General features: G+C 46.8%; 1 protein-coding gene across 3 annotated transcripts in view; it reads left to right on the top strand.

Annotated features, from left to right (window-relative positions):
• Positions 1-21,730, top strand: part of dcc (DCC netrin 1 receptor) — a 181,550-nt gene that overhangs the window by 41,999 nt on the left and 117,821 nt on the right. For all 3 annotated transcript variants that reach the window (XM_023803312.2, XM_023803310.2, XM_023803309.2), the window contains exon 2: positions 7,832-8,155. In XM_023803312.2, the coding sequence (XP_023659080.2) occupies positions 7,832-8,155 (324 nt within the window). The remainder of the gene's footprint in view (positions 1-7,831; positions 8,156-21,730) is intronic.

Below are 21,730 nucleotides of genomic sequence, written 5' to 3'. Positions count from 1 at the left end.
ATGATAGCGACTATAATTGTTATGCAACACTGGGGAAAAAGGCAAGATTCAATAGTGGGTGATTTAAGGGTGCTTTGAAGTCGTCACCTCGCTGGGCTCTCAAATGCATTTTCATGGAGGAACAGTAAACTCAGAGCCTATGCGTTACTGGGAAAGTCCCTGAATGGATGTTTGATCTTGTCTAAGAGTCCCACTGGTTGTCTCAGATTAATTCCTGTGGTCTCTGATGTCATGTTGTCTAAGAGCATTTCTTGTGGTGTCTGAATCCCTGTTGTAACGCCCCCCCCCCCCCCCCCACTCCTTTGTTGCGATTAAGAGTGCAGGTCTCTTTCGGTACCATGGCGTAATAGTGTAAAGAAGTAGATTGCAGAAAAGCTACCGTTCGTGGATACCGCCACTTAAAGCCAACGCAGGCTGTGCACCTACCTGTGACTAACAAAAATAGAGCCTTTGACTTCAGATGTTGTTAGTACGGCCTGCCTAAGTGATTGGCGCCATCACTGCTGCTCATTTAAAGGTTTTCCCGCCTCCCTCAAATGCAAACACCAGCTCATGCAATACTGGCCTAATAAGCATCTTTATATCGATCTGCATACATTTATGTTCTCTAGGTTAATTAAGTAGCTGCTGCTTCTTTAATGTCTCTCGGGTTTTGTTTACAGGGAAACAGTTTGCGGTTTCAGAGCCGTGGTGTTAAGGTGGTACTGTGACCTGTCATGATAGCATTGTGTTCCTGCAAGCGTTGGTATCCACAGAGGAATCTTAAGTGCATGTGCAAGTTTTCGAAAAACATACCATATGCTGAGTGGCCCCGTGCTTTCGGCCCACGCAGTAAATATTATTTTGCTGTCATGTTTGCTTCAGGTAATTATTGGTAATTATGCATTCATTATGCAGTTTATCAGTGGTGACAAAAATGTACCGATAAATGTGCTCAAAGCTCAGAGTAAGCGCAGTATAAACAGTGCAGTATTGACATTATGCGCATGTTAGGTATGCTGTATATACACCAGATTCTTTCATAAACAGTGACATTACAAATGTGAATATGATTTGCTATCCGCGTCAGCTGAATAATTCATAAAATGTTAATGTCAGACCACAAGCCGGGTTGACCAAGTGTTTATGTAGCACTGGGTTTGACACAACATATTGCAGTACATGCCGAATCAAGTACCCTTGCTTTGTAAAACAAGCTTTAAATATGCAAGCAGCCTTTTTATTGCACATGAATTACACCGCGAGCAACAGGGTTTAGCCTCCATGATATGCTGCACCTTAAAGAACAGGGTTTAGCCTCTTGGATCTGCTAGAATGTGAGTAACATGGTTTTGCATCCTGGATGTGCTACACTGTGAGTAACAGGGTTTAGTCTGCAGGATATGCTACACTGTGAGTAACAGGGTTTACCTGCTAGATGCGGTACTCTGTGAGTAACGGGGTTTAGTCTCCTGGATGTTCTACAATGTGAGTAACATGGTTTAGCCTTCTGGATGTGCTACGTTGTGAGTAACAGGGTTTAGCCTCCTGTACATACACACTTTGAAGAACAGTGTTTTACTTCCTGTAAACTGTATACTGCACTGTGAGTAACAGGGTTTAGCCTCCTGTACATACACACTTTGAAGAACAGTGTTTTACTTCCTGTAAACTGTATACTGCACTGTGAGTAACAGGGTTTAGTCTCCTGTACATACACACTTTGAAGAACAGTGTTTTGCTTCCTGTAAACTGTATACTGCACTGTGAGTAACAGGGTTTTGCTTCCAGCAAACTATACACTGCACTGTGAGTAACAGGGTTTAGCCTTCTGGATGTGCTACGTTGTGAGTAACAGGGTTTAGCCTCCTGTACATACACACTTTGAAGAACAGTGTTTTACTTCCTGTAAACTGTATACTGCACTGTGAGTAACAGGGTTTAGCCTCCTGTACATACACACTTTGAAGAACAGTGTTTTACTTCCTGTAAACTGTATACTGCACTGTGAGTAACAGGGTTTAGCCTCCTGTACATACACACTTTGAAGAACAGTGTTTTACTTCCTGTAAACTGTATACTGCACTGTGAGTAACAGGGTTTAGCCTCCTGTACATACACACTTTGAAGAACAGTGTTTTACTTCCTGTAAACTGTATACTGCACTGTGAGTAACAGGGTTTAGCCTCCTGTACATACACACTTTGAAGAACAGTGTTTTACTTCCTGTAAACTGTATACTGCACTGTGAGTAACAGGGTTTAGCCTCCTGTACATACACAGTGTTTTGCTTCCTGTAAACTGTATACTGCACTGTGAGTAACAGGGTTTAGCCTCCTGTAAACTGTACACTGCACTGTGAGGATGTGCTATTCTACTGTACATTAACAACATTTTACCACCTGTACAAGTTCCATGGTGAACAATGTAGACCATGTTTCCTGTATTGGAACAGTCTTTGGTGCTGGAGACTGGGAGAACCTATGATAGGTGAAGAACTCCGACCAGTAGGCTGATTTTCTTTGGTTTTACACGATTGATCCCTATGAGGTCATCTTCAGTTGTATGTTGCTGGATGTTGTGCATAAATCAGCCCTGAAGCACTGAATTCCATCCTGCAGAGCCGTCTGTTATATAGTTCCTTGACAGGCACACTAGCTAATTTCTTCCCCTTCACAGTGCTTCTTTTCCTAAATGCTGAGAGACCTTGTGTATGTGTTGTTTCTTTACACAAATTAGTTTTTAAATAATTGAACTCCTTTTACCTCAAGATTGAGTTTTGACTGTTGGATTTTGTGAGTGGATTAGATGGTCAAGTGTATGGAAACAAATTTTCAAAGGAGAATTTTAAAAATGAAAAAGAAAAATCACTGAGGTTATTTTTGAAATGGAAAACATGAAATTGTAGCAGGTTTGCATGTATGTGTTTTAGGAAGAGAGGACAAAGGAAGACGTTTGAGAAGGATGTGATGAACGTGCACTCTCCTTCTTTCATCCATTATAAAAAAAAGTGTTTTCAAGTGATCTATTTTTTCAATCAAATAAGTGGACACAGTTAATTGAAGTCAGGCTTACTTAATTATTTTTGTCTGAGTTCATTAGCTCTTCCCGTTTGGTTGTTGTTAATTGAAATTGATCAGGCCTTCAAACAAAATTGTTTTTACACTTAATTAAATCTTAAATGAAAATATTTGAAAATGTTAGCATCAGCCACCTAATTTGTCAGTTCCTGTTTATCAGAAGAGGCTGGAGCCGTAATCATGAGTGACACCATCTTTGATAAATACAACACCATGTTATTGCGAGAGGCAATCACAGACGAAAAACAATCAAGTGCCCTTCATATGTGTTGTGTACCCTTCATACATGTACTTGCCCAAGTGTATAATTAAAATTCTGCACACTATTCATGGATGTAAACAATTTCCCACTGAGAGTATTTCATTAATTGCATGTTTTGGTGACCACAGGCTAAATTGTTTTTTGAAGCACCTGTAGGTAACGTTTGCTCTTTTGATTTCAGTAACCTTCCTCCCCGGGTCTCTAGGCTGATTCCATGACTACAGCACTCACCTCTTACAAACACAACATGGCTGTTTATGATATCCCTGATTTAAACAAACCCTTTCTGGTTACTTTTATCAAATTTTATTGGATATGAGCCAGTTATTTGTAACTATTTATGAACCAGACCTGGGCAAAGAAAAATTATTTGAAATATATTTTTAATATACAAAGTTCTTATAATACTTAATAATCATGTTAGTAGATTGTAATGTAAAACTTTTAAAATCCATATTACATAATTTACAGAATTAAATTATGATTTGCATAGTTTAAGTACTCAAATATATGTTTTTAAAAATATTAATATAAATTAAATTAATAATATTCTGTTTAATATTACATTTATCATATGAATATTAATGCATAAGGTGGGACTAATTATAATATCAGTATATATATATATATATATATATATATATATATATATATATATATATATATATATATATATATATCAAAGCTAATTATCATGTGATGATTAACTGAGGATTTCAAATTATAACAAAAATGTTTAAATTTAACTTTATATCTTCAATATTTGGAACCACTTTAAGAAATACAAATTAGAATAAACTACTGAATAAAGTATTTTCTATACATGTAGAATAAGAGAATAAATTATTTGTATGGAATATGATGACAGCAGATACCTACTGTCATTAAATATTTACATCAAATGCAGTAAAGCTATGAATAGCTCAAACATTATCTTTTTTTTTGTTATACGATAATTATTTCTGGTTACAATGGTTGCAGCCTTTGAGTGTTTACCTAATTGAACAAATGAATTATTATCATTATAGAGATTCTGCGATGACCATCTAAGCAGTAAATTACAGTAGTTTTTTAAACAACCAGGGACAAATCATTTAGGTTTCATCATTATTTATTTTCACATAATATTTATAAATTGCAAGTTAATTTGCCCCAAGTGTGTATGAAGAGGGCTTAATGATGTGGTGTAGTTTTTGCTGGTTTTACAAATGTTTAAATATTTTTAATATGTACTTATCGGCAAATAAACTTAAGAGTCATGCAGTCTTAATAATTCCCCCACCTTACCCCCCCCCCTCGCGTGGTTGGCTGTGGTGGGGGGAGCAATGAACCAGCCAGATGGCCCAGTGGGCTCACTGGGTCTGGCAAGAAACTGGACCCAAGGGAGGAGCTCAGGCTGGTTCCATCTGGTCCAACAGACACCAGCTGGCTAAGACAGGACTCTCAGAATCTTCATCCCTCCTGCAGTGGCCTCCTGCCTGTCACCACCAACCACTGTCTGTAAATACAAAATACTGTCGGTAATCATTAACCAGTACCCGAGACCACTAACCACTGAGTGCAAACACTACCCACTGCCGGCGACCGCAAGACAGCAGGTACAGTCACTGGTCTTAATAGAAATGCTTGTTTATATCTGCTCTTATATGGAATATGTGAACTCTTATCGCAGTGATTTTCACTTCAGTGGAAAGGAAAGAACCATTATCCAGGCTCAGGTCGGCTTTATCCCAGGATTGTCTCTGTACCTTGGGAAAGGGAACCTTGAAACATGCTGCAAAAAAGTACCTTAATCCAGGATTAAATCCTGGCTATAGCTGTATCCTAGATCCATCAGTTTCATTCATTCGACCTTTGGATTATTTGCAGAGCAGGCTTGGAGGTGAATCATCGTACATCTGCTTCCTAAAGGCTACTCAATATTCTTGTTTGCTCCAAAAAAACTCATAGAAGCATCAAGGCACCACGAATAATTTAAGTGGTACTGAGCAGTAGCTGACAGTGTAACCAGAGTCAGAGAACTCAGAGGTACAATGCATGAAGATGCTGACAGTGCATTTAGACAAAGACGAAATATTGAACAGTTAGAGTCGGATTCGATGTTTCACTTCCAAAAGTAAAGTAACTAATTGGCAGTCAAAGGACTCCAAATCCTTCCTGTGGTGACATGTATTTAGTACTAAAAAATGGAGTCACAATGTTGGGTAAGGTTTCTGATTGCCTTTAACAGATCAGAATGCCTTCAGCAAGGGTGAGTGATTCAGTGGGTTAACACTCTGTGTCTGTGATCCAAAGATCACTGGTTCAAGCCCTGGTCTCTGCAGAACCGTCATGTGTCAATGGGCCCTTGAGCGAGGCCCTTAACATCCAGCTCCTGGAGTGTTGCATGTTAGCTGTGACCAGCAAGCTATGGAGAGCAAGCTGGGGTTGCTGAAAAGAATGCACCTGTGTTTGTGTTAATGGCAAATAAAGCCTGTTTGTTTTCAAAGGAAAAAAAAATCACAATTTCAGCATGGCTGTCTTGCAGTAGGAATTATGACAGCATTCATAAACTTGCATGCTTACCATAATGTTGTAGACATAGTACTTGATGGTGTGAGGTTTCATCATGTTTGGTGAAAATTTCAGATTTGTTTACAATACGTATTCAAGATGTTTGTTAGAATATGCAATAATTTACCCGAAAGCCTGGGAATTCTTCAAGAAGTCAATGCAGTTTTTGAAAAAGACCAGGCAAACTTCCGAAAACCCAGGAATCTGTCATGAAGTCCAGGTGATTATTGGGAGAGGGCAGCAGATAACCTGTGGCTGGAGAGACACAGCGTCCCAGGCAATCTGCTCCTGCTCATTGCCGATTCTTAGCTGAGTGATATGTAAACACGCTGTGTTAGAGGTTCTGGAGAGATTCCAGTCTTTTAATTGTGTCTACGGCAACGGGGAGGTGGAGGTGACAGTGAAGTGATTGCAAGCGTATTGCACTGCGGGGGAGGCGGATGTGCGTAGCAGCTGTCCTTCCTGGCTATCATTCAACACTAACACATTTTAGACAGCAAACATTTCATCAGAGTGTCTCTAAGCTTTCCGCCATTGTGAGACCATCTTTTAGTCACCTGGAACAAGACACGGGATGAGGAGTGTATGGAATAAGGTATAAGGAAAAGAGTGAAGAAAACAGAGATTGAGGGAGTGAAGGTGAGAGAGAGAGAGAGAGAGCGACTGAGGCAGCGGGGACTGGCTGAATGAGGGCTATACTCAAGAAATGGAGGAGCTTCAGTATGTCTCACACAGAGGAGCTGTTAGAGCGGGGTGGCGGAGCGGGAAGAAAGGAAGGATGATGACAAACCAGCGACAGGCCTGAACCGACAAAGGGCTCAAACAGCCGACACAGGAAGAAGATTCAGAACAGAGAGGCGGGGGGGAGAGAAGAATCCAGAGAACAGGGAGGATGGGGGGGGCTGCCAGGGCCATAAGGGTCACAAGACGGCCACGACGAGGAGCCCAGGAAGGAAGTGGCATGATTGAAGGGGAAGGAGAAGAAGCGGGGAGGAAGGAGAAGCAGTGGTGAAGGGATCCAGTGGTGATAAACGGAACAGGATTGTTTGTGTCAGTGTAAAGGCGCCTGGCCGCAGACAGAGGTGAGGACAGAGCAGCGGTGCTCCTCCCTTTCCAGCATCAGCCAAGACTCTGTGATTAATCTGAGTTTCCACTCACCACTCTTATTCATTAGTGGGCCTTCTAATGCCTACACATCGGCCAGCGAAAACCATTAGCAAAGCACCCTATTGTCACTTAACCCCCACGTTACTGACAAGCCATCAGTCCGGCAGCACAATTAGACAAAGCATTTGGTTAAACCCCTAGTGCGATGTACCTGCCCAATCGCTATTACCCCATGTCCGACTGCAATTATTTCACAAACCTATTGGGAGAGCTCTCTTCAGGTGAATACAGGTTTAGCATGCACTTCTGCATCCGTCAGTTGAGAGAGGGAGATGCAGGGTGTCTGCATGGAGTATCCTGACATCTCCTCAGATTCATTACCGCAGCAGTGAGAGCCGTCTGACAGGCTGCCGGGGGCCTTGATTTGCTGAGCATCTTGCCAGATCTTCACAGATAAAACCTTCTTTTACCCCTCGGGGGGGGGGGGGAGACGACCAGACGACAGCAAGGCTGAGTTCCTGTTGCAGCTGCAGTTTTGCAATACTCGGAACTATGTGATGGGTGGGAATGTATGCTGGGGGGGTGGGCAGGCTGCTTAGCAGAATTAGCATGGTCCAGCCAAGTTAGCCAATCACAAACAGGCTCAGGATGTTCATGATGAGCTTTTGGAAAATTCTTATTTTATCCTGCTTTTCCCATAATGTAACCGGCTGTAATGGCATGATTACTCTGCCTTATTGCTTATTTTCAGTGCCTGCAGGGTTGACCATTCTGCTCTGACCCTTGTTTATACTGCTGGTGTTTACCTAACAGATCAGTTGGGTCACAGTTCGCTCCCTTCTGTCCCCAGGCTCGGTGGCACCACGGGGTTTCGCGGGCCTGCACTTCGTGTTAGAGCCTGCTGATACCGCCGTGGCCCGGGGAGGGCTGCTGCAGCTGGACTGTCAGGCTCGCTCGGCACAAGGAGCGCCCCTAGTGGCCTGGAGGAAGGACGGCGTGCTGCTGAGCGCGCTGGTGGACGAGCGGAGGCAGCAGCTGGCTAACGGATCGCTGGTGGTCCGTGACGTGGTCCACTCGCGTCACCACCAGCCCGATCAGGGTGGGTACCAGTGCCTGGCGTCGCTGGAGGGCGTTGGGGCCATAGTGAGCCGCTTCGCAAAGGTCACAGTGACAGGTAAGAAGGCCTGCGCCGCGTCGCTACAAATGCTTCACCGAGGCTGATACTCATGTACCTTCAGCGCTACACATGCTCAGCAGACACTCAGATAGCAGTTTCCAGCTTTAGAAATATACTCCTTCATGCAGTGACACAAGAGATTAAATACAAGGCATTAGATAAAAAAAAGAACTTTTATTTCCTTGAAATGTGCTGCGACAGTATGCTTTTCTGTTTATGTATCAGAGAAAAGTGAAATTCCAGATGGGAATGTAGTAAAAAAGCCTACAAAGCTGCACTCCTGTGCGTTGCTGAAGATGTATGCACTGCAACCTGGCAGGTGTACTGGTGCAAGGACACCAACACGGCTCGTGTGAATATCAATAGTGCATGTGTCGAAAGCATGCCTTCTGGGCATGTCCACCGTATTGGGTAAAAAACAAGAAAATGGATTGAAATATGTGTGATCAGTCCTGTGTGACATGCAGGGCAGATTGTGAAGGTGAATCAGCGTGAGCTGGGGATTGGCAGGGAAACCACATTTATCAGGACTGATGGGAATTGTGCAGGGAAGGGTCAAGGTAACAAAAAACGCACATAGAAGGTATTTTTCTGGACGTAACGATAAAGAAACATAAATTTGGGTGTGTCTGTGTGTGAGGCACAAAAAGGACCTTTCAGGACAGCATAGAGTGTCTACTCCACATCACCGGGGGTGTAGGGGAGACAACAAGGAAACAGGCCACTCAAATCAGCCCTCAAAGCCGCTCTCCCTCCCCCCCTGCCCCCCTCCCAGGATGGCAGACAGCCCCGCCCCCACCCTCATTCTCCAGTGTTAATTATCTTCCCTGAAGAGCCAAAATCAGTAACTAGTTTCCAGCCTGTGTGCAGCATTTTTAATTAATTGTTAAAAATTAAGCTAAATTTACTTGCAAATTGTCTTACACGTTTTCATAAGCCATCTCAGATAAGTATGTATCAGTAGCAAAAAATAAAGCTTTAACATTTATAATAATAATAATAATAATAATTATTATTATTATTAGGCATGGGTGGATTAGTTAGTTGTTTTCAGTAACGCCTCAGATCATTTAAATAACAACAAAAAGAGAAACCGCAGCCAGTGATTCATTAGCACATGCAAATACAGCAGCTCGCTCAGTAATTACCCTCTGTTTGCACTCAGCGACAGTTGTGCGAGTATTAAATCCCCGGCACACAGGCAGCGCACGAGAAGCGAAACACACATTACACGCTAATGGCGCCGCCTCGCATTTCGAATGACGAGTCAGAGGGCGTCCGCGCCGGCGGGCCGGCGGCTAGGAGCAGAGCAGCCGGAGGGTCTCCCCACTCAAGGTCATGGGGGCATCCGCGCCGAGCGCACGGCTCACTGCATTCGCAGTCAGAGTTCAATGGCTCGGGCCCTGAGAGTGGCTGACGGCCGGCCGCGTGCCAAGCCTGAGCGCCAAGAGCAGCTGCTGCTGGGCAGGGAGCTCCTCGCCTCGTTTGCCCCCCCCGCCCCCCCCCGCATGGCCAATCCTCGCTCATGTGCATAGGGCATGAGCCGGCGTCTCCCACCCCCACTGCGGGCTCAGATCTGGCGTCGGCGATGTGCAATCCCACGTGTCTCTGAGTTCCTGCGTACCTGTCCCTCCAATCACATCGCCGCTGTGGCGTAGAGCCCGGCGTGGAGCATAGAGCCCGGCGTGGAGCGTAGAGCCCGGCGGGGAGCGTAGAGCCAGTCCCCACTCAAGAAGCGTTTGAGGTGGTTTGTGGGAATACACCGGCGATGACATTTAATGATGGGGGGCTTGGTATTAAACTACTGCAAAGTGCTCCCAGAGGTTTATGTGGAATTCATTATGGCCAGAGTACCACTCGTTACATTAGGACTTTGGCACTGTCCAGTCCTCTGAAACCCATGTGTGGTGGCCTGTGTTGCAGGGCCAACAGAGAGGACATAGCTGGAGTGGATGGGTCAAGGGCAGGGACAGAGCAAACGTGTGGCCTGGGCTGGCTGTGACGGCAGGGCTGGTTATGGAAGGGGGAGGAATACTGAGGATCAGCACCATAGCCAGGGGCCAGGGAGCGGGGAGGGGCCCGTGTGGGGACTGGAGCCAGCAGTAAAAGCCGGGTCAGTACTGACCGCACGACCAGAATTTAGGGAGGGAGAGTGGCGTTAACAGGCCCAGCAGTGGATCCAGGATGGGGTGAACATTTTAAGGTCTGGTTTATGGTCACTGCACATCCCACAGTGCCAGACTGTCCACATTCCTGGATGTTCATAGGCCTTGTACCAAACTGCCAGGCAGCCGTGTACTTTGACACCAGACCTGGGGTAGCGCTTTAAGCGAAAGCTTCTCTTAAGTCTCATTTATGAAATGTGGTATGGATATTTTATTAAAAATAAGTATTTTACTAAAACTAATCATCGGTTATGTACTCGCGGTGCACAAGTACATAGACAGGTATGAGGTGTTTCAATCATATATTTCATTTTAGTTTGCGCCCATCTGAGAGTCTTTATAATCCCTTAGCAAGGAATCATATAAGTGCTGGTATTTCCAGACTTCCTCAGCCATCCTCTCTTTGGATCTGCTCAACATATTTGTTATCCTTCTGATCCGAGAGGGTAGAAAAGGCGTTTATATACAATCTTTGATCCAATCTGCTTTCTGACTTCCTGCTACTTTTCCCCTGGCCAACAAACGATGAAGGTGAGTTGGCCTTGCTTGGGATTTGGAGTGGTTACCCCCCCCAGTGTGGTCTCCGCACCCAACCTCTGTGACGAAAATGACGCTGTGGTGTGTCCACACGATGAACCAGCCCTAAGGCTGAAGTATTTGAGGCTTAGTGTACAGGATTAGGCCTGTTTTGTATTTAGTATTGATCGCCATGTTCAGATCTTGTCTATAGGAACATGGGAAAACATGCATGTCAAGTTAGTGAAGGTTGGTCTGACACAGGCATGATCTACACACTGATGGTCTGACACAGGCATGTTCTACACACTGATGGTCTGACAGGCATGTTCTACACACTGATGGTCTGACAGGCATGATCTACACACTGGTGGTCTGACACAGGCATGATCTACACACTGATGGTCTGACACAGGCATGTTCTACACACTGATGGTCTGACACAGGCATGTTCTACACACTGATGGTCTGACACAGGCATGATCTACACACTGATGGTCTGACACAGGCATGTTCTACACACTGATGGTCTGACAGGCATGATCTACACACTGGTGGTCTGACACAGGCATGATCTACACACTGATGGTCTGACACAGGCATGTTCTTCACACTGGTGGTCTGGCACATGATCTATACACTATTATTTAAGTGTTTATATAAAATACATAGAGTCAAAACTGTGTGTGTAAGGTCAAAGACTTATCTGTTTTTATTTCTGTTCTTTGATGCATGGTTAATGTACAGTTCATATATATTGCCTACAAACATTCCATTTGCAATTCCAGCAGTGCAGCACTCCGTATTTCACCAAAATACAATACAAGAGACCCTTGTGTGGAAGCACATTATTAAAAACGATCATGCTCGGACCTCAAGTGTGTGACAGGTGCACCAAAAGCATGCTGGGTGACATCAGACACGAAACCAGCAGGAAATGCAAAGCTCTGACGCTGCTGTCTTATTGACAAACAGCCGAGCATGAAAGAGGATGGCGCCCCCGGGCACAGGACGGCTCCCGGTGAATCACAGCGCGGTCCTCCTGATTTTCAGTCGCGCCCTTGACACAGATCCTCAGTCATCGCGAGATGTGCAGTGGAGATGCAGTGTGTCGCCCGGCGCTGAGGGGGCCCGCATTTGCAGGATTTCCCTTTTCGTGACACGGCTGTGCTAAGGTGGTGAAGCCGGGGGGGGGAGGGGGGCTACCGCCGCCTTGCCGGAGAGCAGTAAGGGAAAGCACTGCCGTCTGCTGCACTTATAAGCAGTGCCATTTGGTAGCGGCTGCGTGCTGGATGCTCGCACTGTACCTATGCCAGTGAGGGCGCCGAGTCACGGCTGCGGCACCTCATCTTCGTCACACGCACAGTCACACACGTGCAGAAGGTCGCACTCTCTCACGGAGCTAGCGTGTGTAAATGTCCTTCCATATATGTGCATGAAAGTGCGCCGAGTGATTGTCAGTGTGTGTGGCTGTCTGCCACTGCAAAGCTCCCCACTGCCCGCTTCAGTGGTTTGTTGTGTTTCACTGCAATGTGTGAATGTGTCTGCCTGTTCAAAGTTTTCCAAAGCAGCGTGTGTGTCTGATGTTCAGGCACTGGCGTACTCACAGTAAGTGTAGTCACGTGTGCAGGGGGCTGTGAGAAGCTCATTCTATGTCTAAACTGTGGTTAAGTACCTCACAGCAGGTAGCACCTTTAATTAAGCACCGTAAGGAGCATAAGGAAATTATTAAAGTAAGCAAGGACCCGCAGCGCAGTGCTCTCAGATGTGGTCCGAGTGGAAATTAGGTCCCGCTGACAAAGCGGAGGGTCTTAGCGATGCATGGTGGTGTGTGAGTGTGGGTATGACGTGCCTGTATGTAAATGTGTACTCCAGTGAAGAAACTGAAGCAGTCATGTGACAGTACTCTGCAGTAGGAATGGGCAAAACTACTGATTTTCTTCTCGATCCAATTACGACTTGATCTAAATGATCACAGATAATTTAGACCACCGATCATTCCGTTTCCCCTTACCTTTTCTCCCCCCTGCCTGGAAGCAGTTCATGTCCTACTTCCTATAAAGATATTACATTTAAATTACTAGCCAAAAAAATAAAATCAGTGTTTTTGTGTTAGAATCAATGCTCAAAATGAAAACATCCAGATCGAAAGATTCGATATTTCCGTATCTATCTGCACATGCTCCGGAGAGCGCCAGTGTGTTTAAGTGCCACGCAGCGTTCATCGTTAAACCACCTTCTATCTACGATAAAGTTAAATCAGCAGATTGCCGCTCCAGCCCAGCTGCAGCTGTCAGAATAAAATCCGCATTATCAAAATTAAGCGTCAGCCTCACCCTTATTAACATATTAATTACTATTGCACCATCTAGACTGGATTTTTACAATGGTCACAAGCAGCCGTGCGGCATTATGGGAAACGAGGCATGCGCCAGTCACATCTGAAGGATGAAGAAATTTTTTTTTCTTCTAAAAAACCACAAAGTTCCTTCTGCATTGTTTAAGATGTCAGACCTGATGAGGTTTCACAATAATTGCTTGAATGAAATATGGCTCCGTTGTTGGCAGCTTGTCTGACAGTCGCCTCTCTGACAGCATTTTAAGCCACAAAAAGCTGCCGATTTGTTTCCCCAAACAAAAGAATTTCTCCAGCAGGATTTCAATATGTAGAATTAAACACAATGCACATAATGTTCTGTTTGCACACCCCCTTGCTTAATCATAACCGGGTTTGGTAATCACGGCTAACAGAACCGCTGTGGTTTGGCCACCCAGCCTGTGAATTGCCGCAAACGGATTAGCAGGTAACACAGTGCCTTCGATTCACAGAGGCGCCACCAGATAAAATGCCATAGAATTACTGTTTGACAACGTAGCATCCGTACAGCATCCTTCCTCAGCAAGACGGCCCTCTGAATCACCGCACTCGACAGCCCATACCGCACACCAGCCTCCCTTCCTCTTAATGGAGCTTTATGTTTCGACAGGACCTTCAAAAGGGGGAGATTAGCATACTCAGCATAACTCAGTGTGGGTAACCTGGGCGACGTCAACGTTCCTTGTATGTTCCACTTCAGCCTTTTAATGGCACAGCCTGCAGCAGCTGTGGGGCCATTTCTCACGCCTGTCATCACTGGAGGTTTATGGATTCCCCGCCAGGGGCATGACCGCTCGGGTGGGTGATGTAAAAGACGCCCCGTATTTTAGTGTGCCTCCATGTTCTTCATGTTTGGTCAGGGCCCAGAATTCAGTTCAGTTAAATTCCGTTTAATTCATTTTTGTGTAGCGCATTCTCACAACTTGACATTGTCTCAAAGCGCTTTACATTATCCCTGCCCCTATTCCCCTAGAGTAAGCCAGAGGCGACAGTGGCAAGGAAAATCTCCCCAGAAGGAAGAAACCTTGGAGGGGGGGGGGGACCAGACTCAAAGAGGGAGCCCATCCTCCAGAGGCCTGCAGTCCAAAATAAGAAAGTCTCAATTTATAAAGCAGATTCTTCAATAGTCCAGACATAAATGTGGAAGGTCCAGTGGAGGTATGGATGCTGATGTCTAGGCAGGCAGGAGAAGATGCTGCTTCTGTCAGTGGGGTGGAGGGGTGGTGTGGTCCAGCAGCATGTAGTGGAGGATGGCAGATGTGTAGTCAGGTTGGGTGGGCATCAGCAGCTCCAGTACGGAATCCCTTGTTGTTTCTCCATTATCTGGGTAACCATGGTGAAAGAACACCATGAGCCTATTTGTGATTGGCTAACTTGGCGGGACCATGCTAATTCTGCTGAGGGATGCTGGGCCCAGCCTGCTATGTCTGGGGACTGTGTCCCAGTGCCTGTCCTCAGAGGCCCTGCTCCCCCCCTGCTTCCCCACTGCCTCCAGTGTGTTGACCAGGAGATATCATCTCACTCACTGTCTGGCTGTCTCCTGGCCGTCTGACTGATCTCAGGGGAGCCGCAGCTAGAGACAGAGCCAGGCGAGGCTGCAGAGTCCGGGACAGACTGAACCGCAGACCAGCAGAGGCAAGCTGTGCGGTAGATAGAACAGCTGTTTCTGGATCTTTCGTTTTTTGGCGAATTGAACGGCGTTTAACAGTTGTTCACTTTGGAGCGGGCGGACAGCTTGTCCTGCAGCGGGGCTGTAAGACGGGGCCATAATTGGGAGTGTGCTTAATTAACAATGATAGCTAGGTTAAGTGTAGGTTCAGTTTTCCAAATTAGGTCTGGTTAACAAGTGTACGCATTGTTTTTAGTACCTTGTTTATATTTAACTGGATTTTTAAATGCATAAACCACAATTTTAGCCCTAAATTATACAGGGGTAAAACAAAAGATAATCCCTCTGGCGCAAACCCAGATGCTGTCGCTAATCCCCAGCGGCACATGCTGAAGGTCAGCTCTGCAGCGTACGGGCGGCACAAAAAAAAGGGAACAAGCTGGGGGTGTAGCGGGAGAAGCTAATATTAACAAAAGACAGACCACCTGAGCCTTAGGCTGACAAGCTGAGCCACAGACAGACCACCTGAGCCTTAGGCTGACTAGCTGAGCCACAAACAGACCAGCTGAGCCACAGACAGGCAGGCAGACCTGCAGTGTGCGGATGTGAGTAGGGTGGCACCCATGCCGAAATGTAACTTGCAGTTTGAGTAGGAGCTTATTTGCCATTAAAGGGGTTTTGCGCTCACAGTCCGCATTTAGTAAATCTGCTGTAACTTGTGATGTTAAATGCATGCATAGCAATGAACATGCGTTACTCTTTATAGGGTCACAAACTGCATTTGTAAATGAGGCATCGCATCCCTTGGCCTTGTATCTGTCACATAAAGTGGCATGGCTCTTTTATGAGCGCGCACGTCTGGATCAGCAGTTACCGTGGTTGTTAATGATATGTTACCTGAAGTTTGAAGGCTTCATCTCCCAGGGGAGAAGCTGCGGCTGCACCCTGGTGAAAGGCACTTAACCCTAATCACTTCAGTAAATATCCCACATAATAAATGCATAGAATGTGTAAAACTGTAAGCAGTGTAAATCACTTACACTAATGGGTGCCATTTTGCAGTATTTAATAGATTACAGCATTTATCACTGCTGCATTAGGTATGCTGATTGCATCTGTGAGGATATTGAATGTTACCACATTAGTTATGTGGAAGCAGAAGAGGATGTGATAAGCAAATGGCATGTGCACCCATGAGAGCCATATAGGAAGTTTGCAGGGTAAACGCTTTGGCACTGACTGATTCGGGCTGGCTTACCATTTCCCATCACATACCCTGCAAGTCAGGGTCCCTTCAGTTGTCATCCTACTTCATCATTTTATATCACACCACCTTAATGGTCTTAAGCACAAACTTCTTCTCCAAAACGGCTTCACCAGATTGCAGGTTCACAAATTTCTGTAGGAGCTGCTCTCTCATCATTACCTTCCTCGTTGGCCAAACTGCATATGTGAGGTTTTTTTGTGGGTGCTGCTGTGATTTGGAGTCTCCTTGGTCCCATCCCAGAAATATTTTGGAGTTCACAGAGCTGAAATTGCTCCTGCTATTACGGGAATGGGTTATATTTGCGCTTTGATTCCTTTATGAAGTCTTGATACTGTGTTGTGACGTTCGCGTGACTCTGGCGTGTAGTCATATGTTTGCTCTTTCCAGTTGGTGCAGTGAAGAGCTCCACAGATATCTACTCATTTAGAGAGTTAGTGAATCACCTCTTCCAGTGAACCATCTGCTTCAATGAGTCAATACTGTAAGCTGGAGAGTCACATCTTATGGTGAGTCTGTGACTCATCACCCCGAATGGCAAGTCATAGTCTGGTGAGCTGGCGAGTCATCTCAGTGAGTCACTGTTATTTACTGTCATACTCATTGTGAGTCAGGGAGCTGTTTCTGTCATGGTTGCCATTCCTCTCTTTGTTTGTAAGCTGTTTCCCTTACTGAGTCATCAAAATTTATTGTCAAGCCCCATGTCTCTCAAAGCAATTCGTAGCATAGCAGGCATGTCTGCGGTCTTAACCAAGTTTGACATCCTTTCAAGAAAGATGTTTTAAAGCTATAATCTGCAAGGAGAAAAAATCTGCTCCATCATCAATTCAGTAGGGCCAGAAGTTGCCTTCAGCTATTCTGTTTCAGTCCGCTGTATATCTCGGTTGTGATTTGGAAACTCTATGATGTCTAATAACCGCAAAAGCCATCTGAAATAATGGCAGGATGGACTCTGCTTTACCACTTTTAACTGAATGAAAATATCTCACAATAACGTTTGCCTGTTAATATGAAGCCTCAATATAGACACCATCATTTCTCCTTCTATTGTGCCAAATTGTCCAGGAAGTAGTTTTCTTTTTCTAGTTGAATTGGACTATTTGGCTCAGTTGTAATTTTAGTTTTGTTCCTTCCAATCTGAAGCAGTAGGTTCCACTGTCCACTGTCATTCAATTATACAGCCTTGTGCAAATTAAGTGAAACAAGTTGTCACACAGACATGCATGCAGTTGCTTTGGACCTGCTGGTTTGCACAGCCAATAGGGCAGAGAGTATGCTGGGTGAATGGACAGAGGAGGTGCTGTGCCCACAGACTGGTAGGCCTGCTCGGGTGGGGTTAGGGCTGGGTGGATGGACAGAGGAGGCACTGTGCCCACAGACTGGCAGGCCTGCTCGGGTGGGGTTAGAGCTGGGTGGATGGACTGAGGAGGCACTGTGCCCACAGACTGGCAGGCCTGCTCGGGTGAGGTGAGAGCTGGGTGGATGGACAGAGGAGGCGCTGTGCCCACAGACTGGCAGGCCTGCTCGGGTGAGGTGAGAGCTGGGTGGATGGACAGAGGAGGCGCTGTGCCCACAGACTGGCAGGCCTGCTCGGGTGGGGTTAAAGCTGGGTGGTATGACTGAGAGGATGGACAGAGGAGGCACTGTGCCCACAGACTGGCAGGCCTGTTTGGGTGGGGTGAGAGCTGGGTGGATGGACTGAGGAGGCACTGTGCCCACAGACTGGCAGGCCTGCTCGGGTGGGGTTAGGGCTGGGTGGATGGACAGAGGAGGCACTGTGCACACAGACTGGCAGGCCTGCTCAGGTGTGGTTAAAGCTGGGTAGTATGACTGAGAGGATGGTCAGAGGAGGCACTGTGCCAACAGACTGGCAGGCCCGCTCGGGTGGGACTAGAGCTGAGTGGATGGGCAGAGGAGGCACTGTGCCAACAGACTGGCAGGCCTGCTCGGGTGGGACTAGAGCTGAGTGGATGGGCAGAGGAGGCACTGTGCCAACAGACTGGCAGGCCTGCTCGGGTTGGACTAGAGCTGAGTGGATGGGCAGAGGAGGCACTGTGCCAACAGACTGGCAGGCCTGCTCGGGTGGGACTAGAGCTGGGTGGATGGACAGAGGAGGCACTGTGCCCACAGACTGGCAGGCCTGCTCGGGTGGGACTAGAGCTGAGTGGATGGGCAGAGGAGGCACTGTGCCAACAGACTGGCAGGCCTGCTCGGGTGGGACTAGAGCTGGGTGGATGGATAGAGGAGGCACTGTGCCCACAGACTGGCAGGCCTGCTCAGGTGTGGTTAAAGCTGGGTGGTATGACTGAGAGGATGGTCAGAGTAGGCACTGTGTCCACAGACTGGCAGGCCTGCTCAGGTGTGGTTAAAGCTGGGTGGTATGACTGAGAGGATGGTCAGAGTAGGCACTGTGCCCACAGACTGGCAGGCCTGCTCAGGTGTGGTTAAAGCTGGGTAGTATGACTGAGAGGATGGTCAGAGTAGGCACTGTGCCCACAGACTGGCAGGCCTGCTCAGGTGTGGTTAAAGCTGGGTGGTATGACTGAGAGGATGGTCAGAGTAGGCACTGTGCCCACAGACTGGCAGACCTGCTCAGGTGTGGTTAAAGCTGGGTGGTATGACTGAGAGGATGGTCAGAGTAGGCACTGTGCCCACAGACTGGCAGACCTGCTCAGGTGGGACTAGAGCTGGGTGGATGGATAGAGGAGGCACTGTGCCCACAGACTGGCAGGCCTGCTCAGGTGTGGTTAAAGCTGGGTGGTATGACTGAGAGGATGGTCAGAGTAGGCACTGTGCCCACAGACTGGCAGGCCTGCTCAGGTGTGGTTAAAGCTGGGTGGTATGACTGAGAGGATGGTCAGAGTAGGCACTGTGCCCACAGACTGGCAGGCCTGCTCAGGTGTGGTTAAAGCTGGGTAGTATGACTGAGAGGATGGTCAGAGTAGGCACTGTGCCCACAGACTGGCAGGCCTGCTCAGGTGTGGTTAAAGCTGGGTAGTATGACTGAGAGGATGGTCAGAGTAGGCACTGTGCCCACAGACTGACAGGCCTGCTCAGGTGTGGTTAAAGCTGGGTGGTATGACTGAGAGGATGGTCAGAGTAGGCACTGTGCCCACAGACTGGCAGGCCTGCTCAGGTGTGGTTAAAGCTGGGTGGTATGACTGAGAGGATGGTCAGAGTAGGCACTGTGCCCACAGACTGGCAGGCCTGCTCAGGTGTGGTTAAAGCTGGGTGGTATGACTGAGAGGATGGTCAGAGTAGGCACTGTGCCCACAGACTGGCAGACCTGCTCAGGTGTGGTTAAAGCTGGGTGGTACAGTATGACTGAGAGGATGGTCAGAGTAGGCACTGTGCCCACAGACTGGCAGGCCTGCTCGGGTGGGGTTAGGGCTGGGTGGTATGACTGAGAGGATGGTCAGAGTAGGCACTGTGCCCACAGACTGGCAGGCCTGCTCAGGTGTGGTTAAAGCTGGGTGGTATGACTGAGAGGATGGTCAGAGTAGGCACTCTGCCCACAGACTGGCAGGCCTGCTCTGGTGTGGTTAAAGCTGGGTGGTATGACTGTGCTTTAGCCATCCATGTATGTTTCAAATGAATGCTTTGGGGTTTGGGCGCCTCCCCATGTTGTCATGGGGGTTTCCTCTGGGTTCTCTCATTTCTCTCCACAGTCCAAAAACATGCTGAGGTTAATTGGAGTTGCCAAATTCCCGATAGGCATGAATGGTGTGTGTTCCCTGCGATAGATTGGCACCGCATCCTGGGCTATTCCCATGCAATTTTTATCAATCCACCCGGTCCTAAATCCTGACCTAAGGCAATAAATATGAATTAATGTGACTGTGATGTCAGTCTGTCTGCATACAGACGCGACAACTTGTTTCAGTTAATTAGCACATGAGTGCATATATAGAATTATATATATACTCAAGGTCACAGGAGAGGTCATGCAGTTGTCATGAGTCAGGCCCCTGATTTGCTAGCCGTACATTCGGCTGCGCTGCTGCTATCCACTTTGGCTGATTTGCGTCTGGCAAGCGACTGAATAATGGATATGTAAACAAGCATGCCCAGCTCAGCGGAATGAGCATATCCGGGCTTTCAGAACTAAATATCGAATGCAGCATTAATTTCACAGCCAATTCCTTTAAGGTGCCTTCCACATATGCTGTCCCACGCCCACATTTGCCATGCCTGTGAATTCCATCGCCTTTGCTGGCAGCTGAGAGCTGGACCGTCTCTCTGAGACACTGCGCAATGCTTTAGCGTGGTGGGATGCTTATATCTGGCTTCGGTATATTTAACTCCACCTCTCCTGTCTGTCGGGAAAGGCTGTGTCCTTTGTGTCCCGTCCTGCAGTTTCTGCATCCTAATGGACAAAACAAAAATGGGATTCACCCCCAGGAGCAAGCAGGGACAAATGTTGAGCTAAGACATTACAGATTTCCTCCCTGATATCGATAAAGTTCATCTTAATCTTAGATGTAATCTTAATGTTAGTGAGGTAATCATAATCAGCAGGCTGGAACACAGTTGTCAACAATAATAGCTTTGCCCTTTCACTTGGAAAAAAAAAACAAAAGAAAAAAAATATATTGCAGCCACAGCAAGAGTTGCAGGTTGCGGGATGCTCAGGTAACAGAAGAGGACCCTTGGACTTCAGCGGCAAATCCTCTTGCGGGAGGTAGGGAGGCTGCAGTAAAACGCTCAGACTTGACCTCTTTCTCACAAAATGACTTTGAAGTCCCATCAGTCTCTGAAGTGCAGACCTGGATTAGGGCGGCAATCCCGGCGGACCGCTTGTCTCGGAATCCAGGCTCTTTCGCCCCCAGGCGGACTCGCATCTGGAAGCCAAAGCTCTTAGAGGCTCTGTGGTGTCAAGCACAACAGCGGCCTGAGATTAGCGCGACATTCTTGGGATAAGGCGGCTCTCCTTCCAGGCACGCTGCAGGCGGTCAGCCTCACAGTGGTGGAACAGTGGACAGGTCGTGTTCACTTACATGCCTCCTCTGGGCCGGAGATATGCTCACGATACTTAGCAACTGCATCCCAGGATACCACTCAGCCACTGATTTCTACAGAAGCAGTGGAAAGGGCAAAGCCGCTTTTTTATGACTTGTTACTGTTATTATTTATTTGTACGTTTATATTCCATGTGGGAATAGGGAGCGGGAGCTGTGCTGGAGCTCGGTCAGACTCGGCTTTGCTTAACCAGGGCCCACAGACTTCTGCAGCCTGGGCTAACGGCACCAGGATGATTTCGGGTCTCAGAAAATCCATGAAAAATACATGCATTAGGGAAGCTAATGCAGCAACATGAACAGAACAGCCGTTCTCCATAGACCCAGTTTTATCAGGACAAAGTTCCAGTCGCAGCTATAGCACGTGTTCAGAATAATTTTGCAAGAAATTCGTTTTTAAATTAAGATTCTTACTTTGGAGAAAAGTGTTTGGCTTGCCTGGGGCTGATGTGTTCGTGTTCCTCCTATGCACTTGCTCCGGGGACAGGAGTACGCATGTGAGATCTGAACAGTCTGCATCATAGAGGAGGCCAATAATGAGCATTAAGCTTACGCTGTATTCAAAAGCACTATGTAAACTTGGTGTAAGGGCTAGTTTAGTTTTGAATGCTTTAAAGTGCATT

The sequence above is a fragment of the Paramormyrops kingsleyae genome, chromosome 2, assembly GCF_048594095.1.
Source record: "Paramormyrops kingsleyae isolate MSU_618 chromosome 2, PKINGS_0.4, whole genome shotgun sequence".
Lineage (NCBI taxonomy): Eukaryota > Metazoa > Chordata > Actinopteri > Osteoglossiformes > Mormyridae > Paramormyrops > Paramormyrops kingsleyae.
This window is presented reverse-complemented; position numbering and strand designations above follow the sequence as displayed.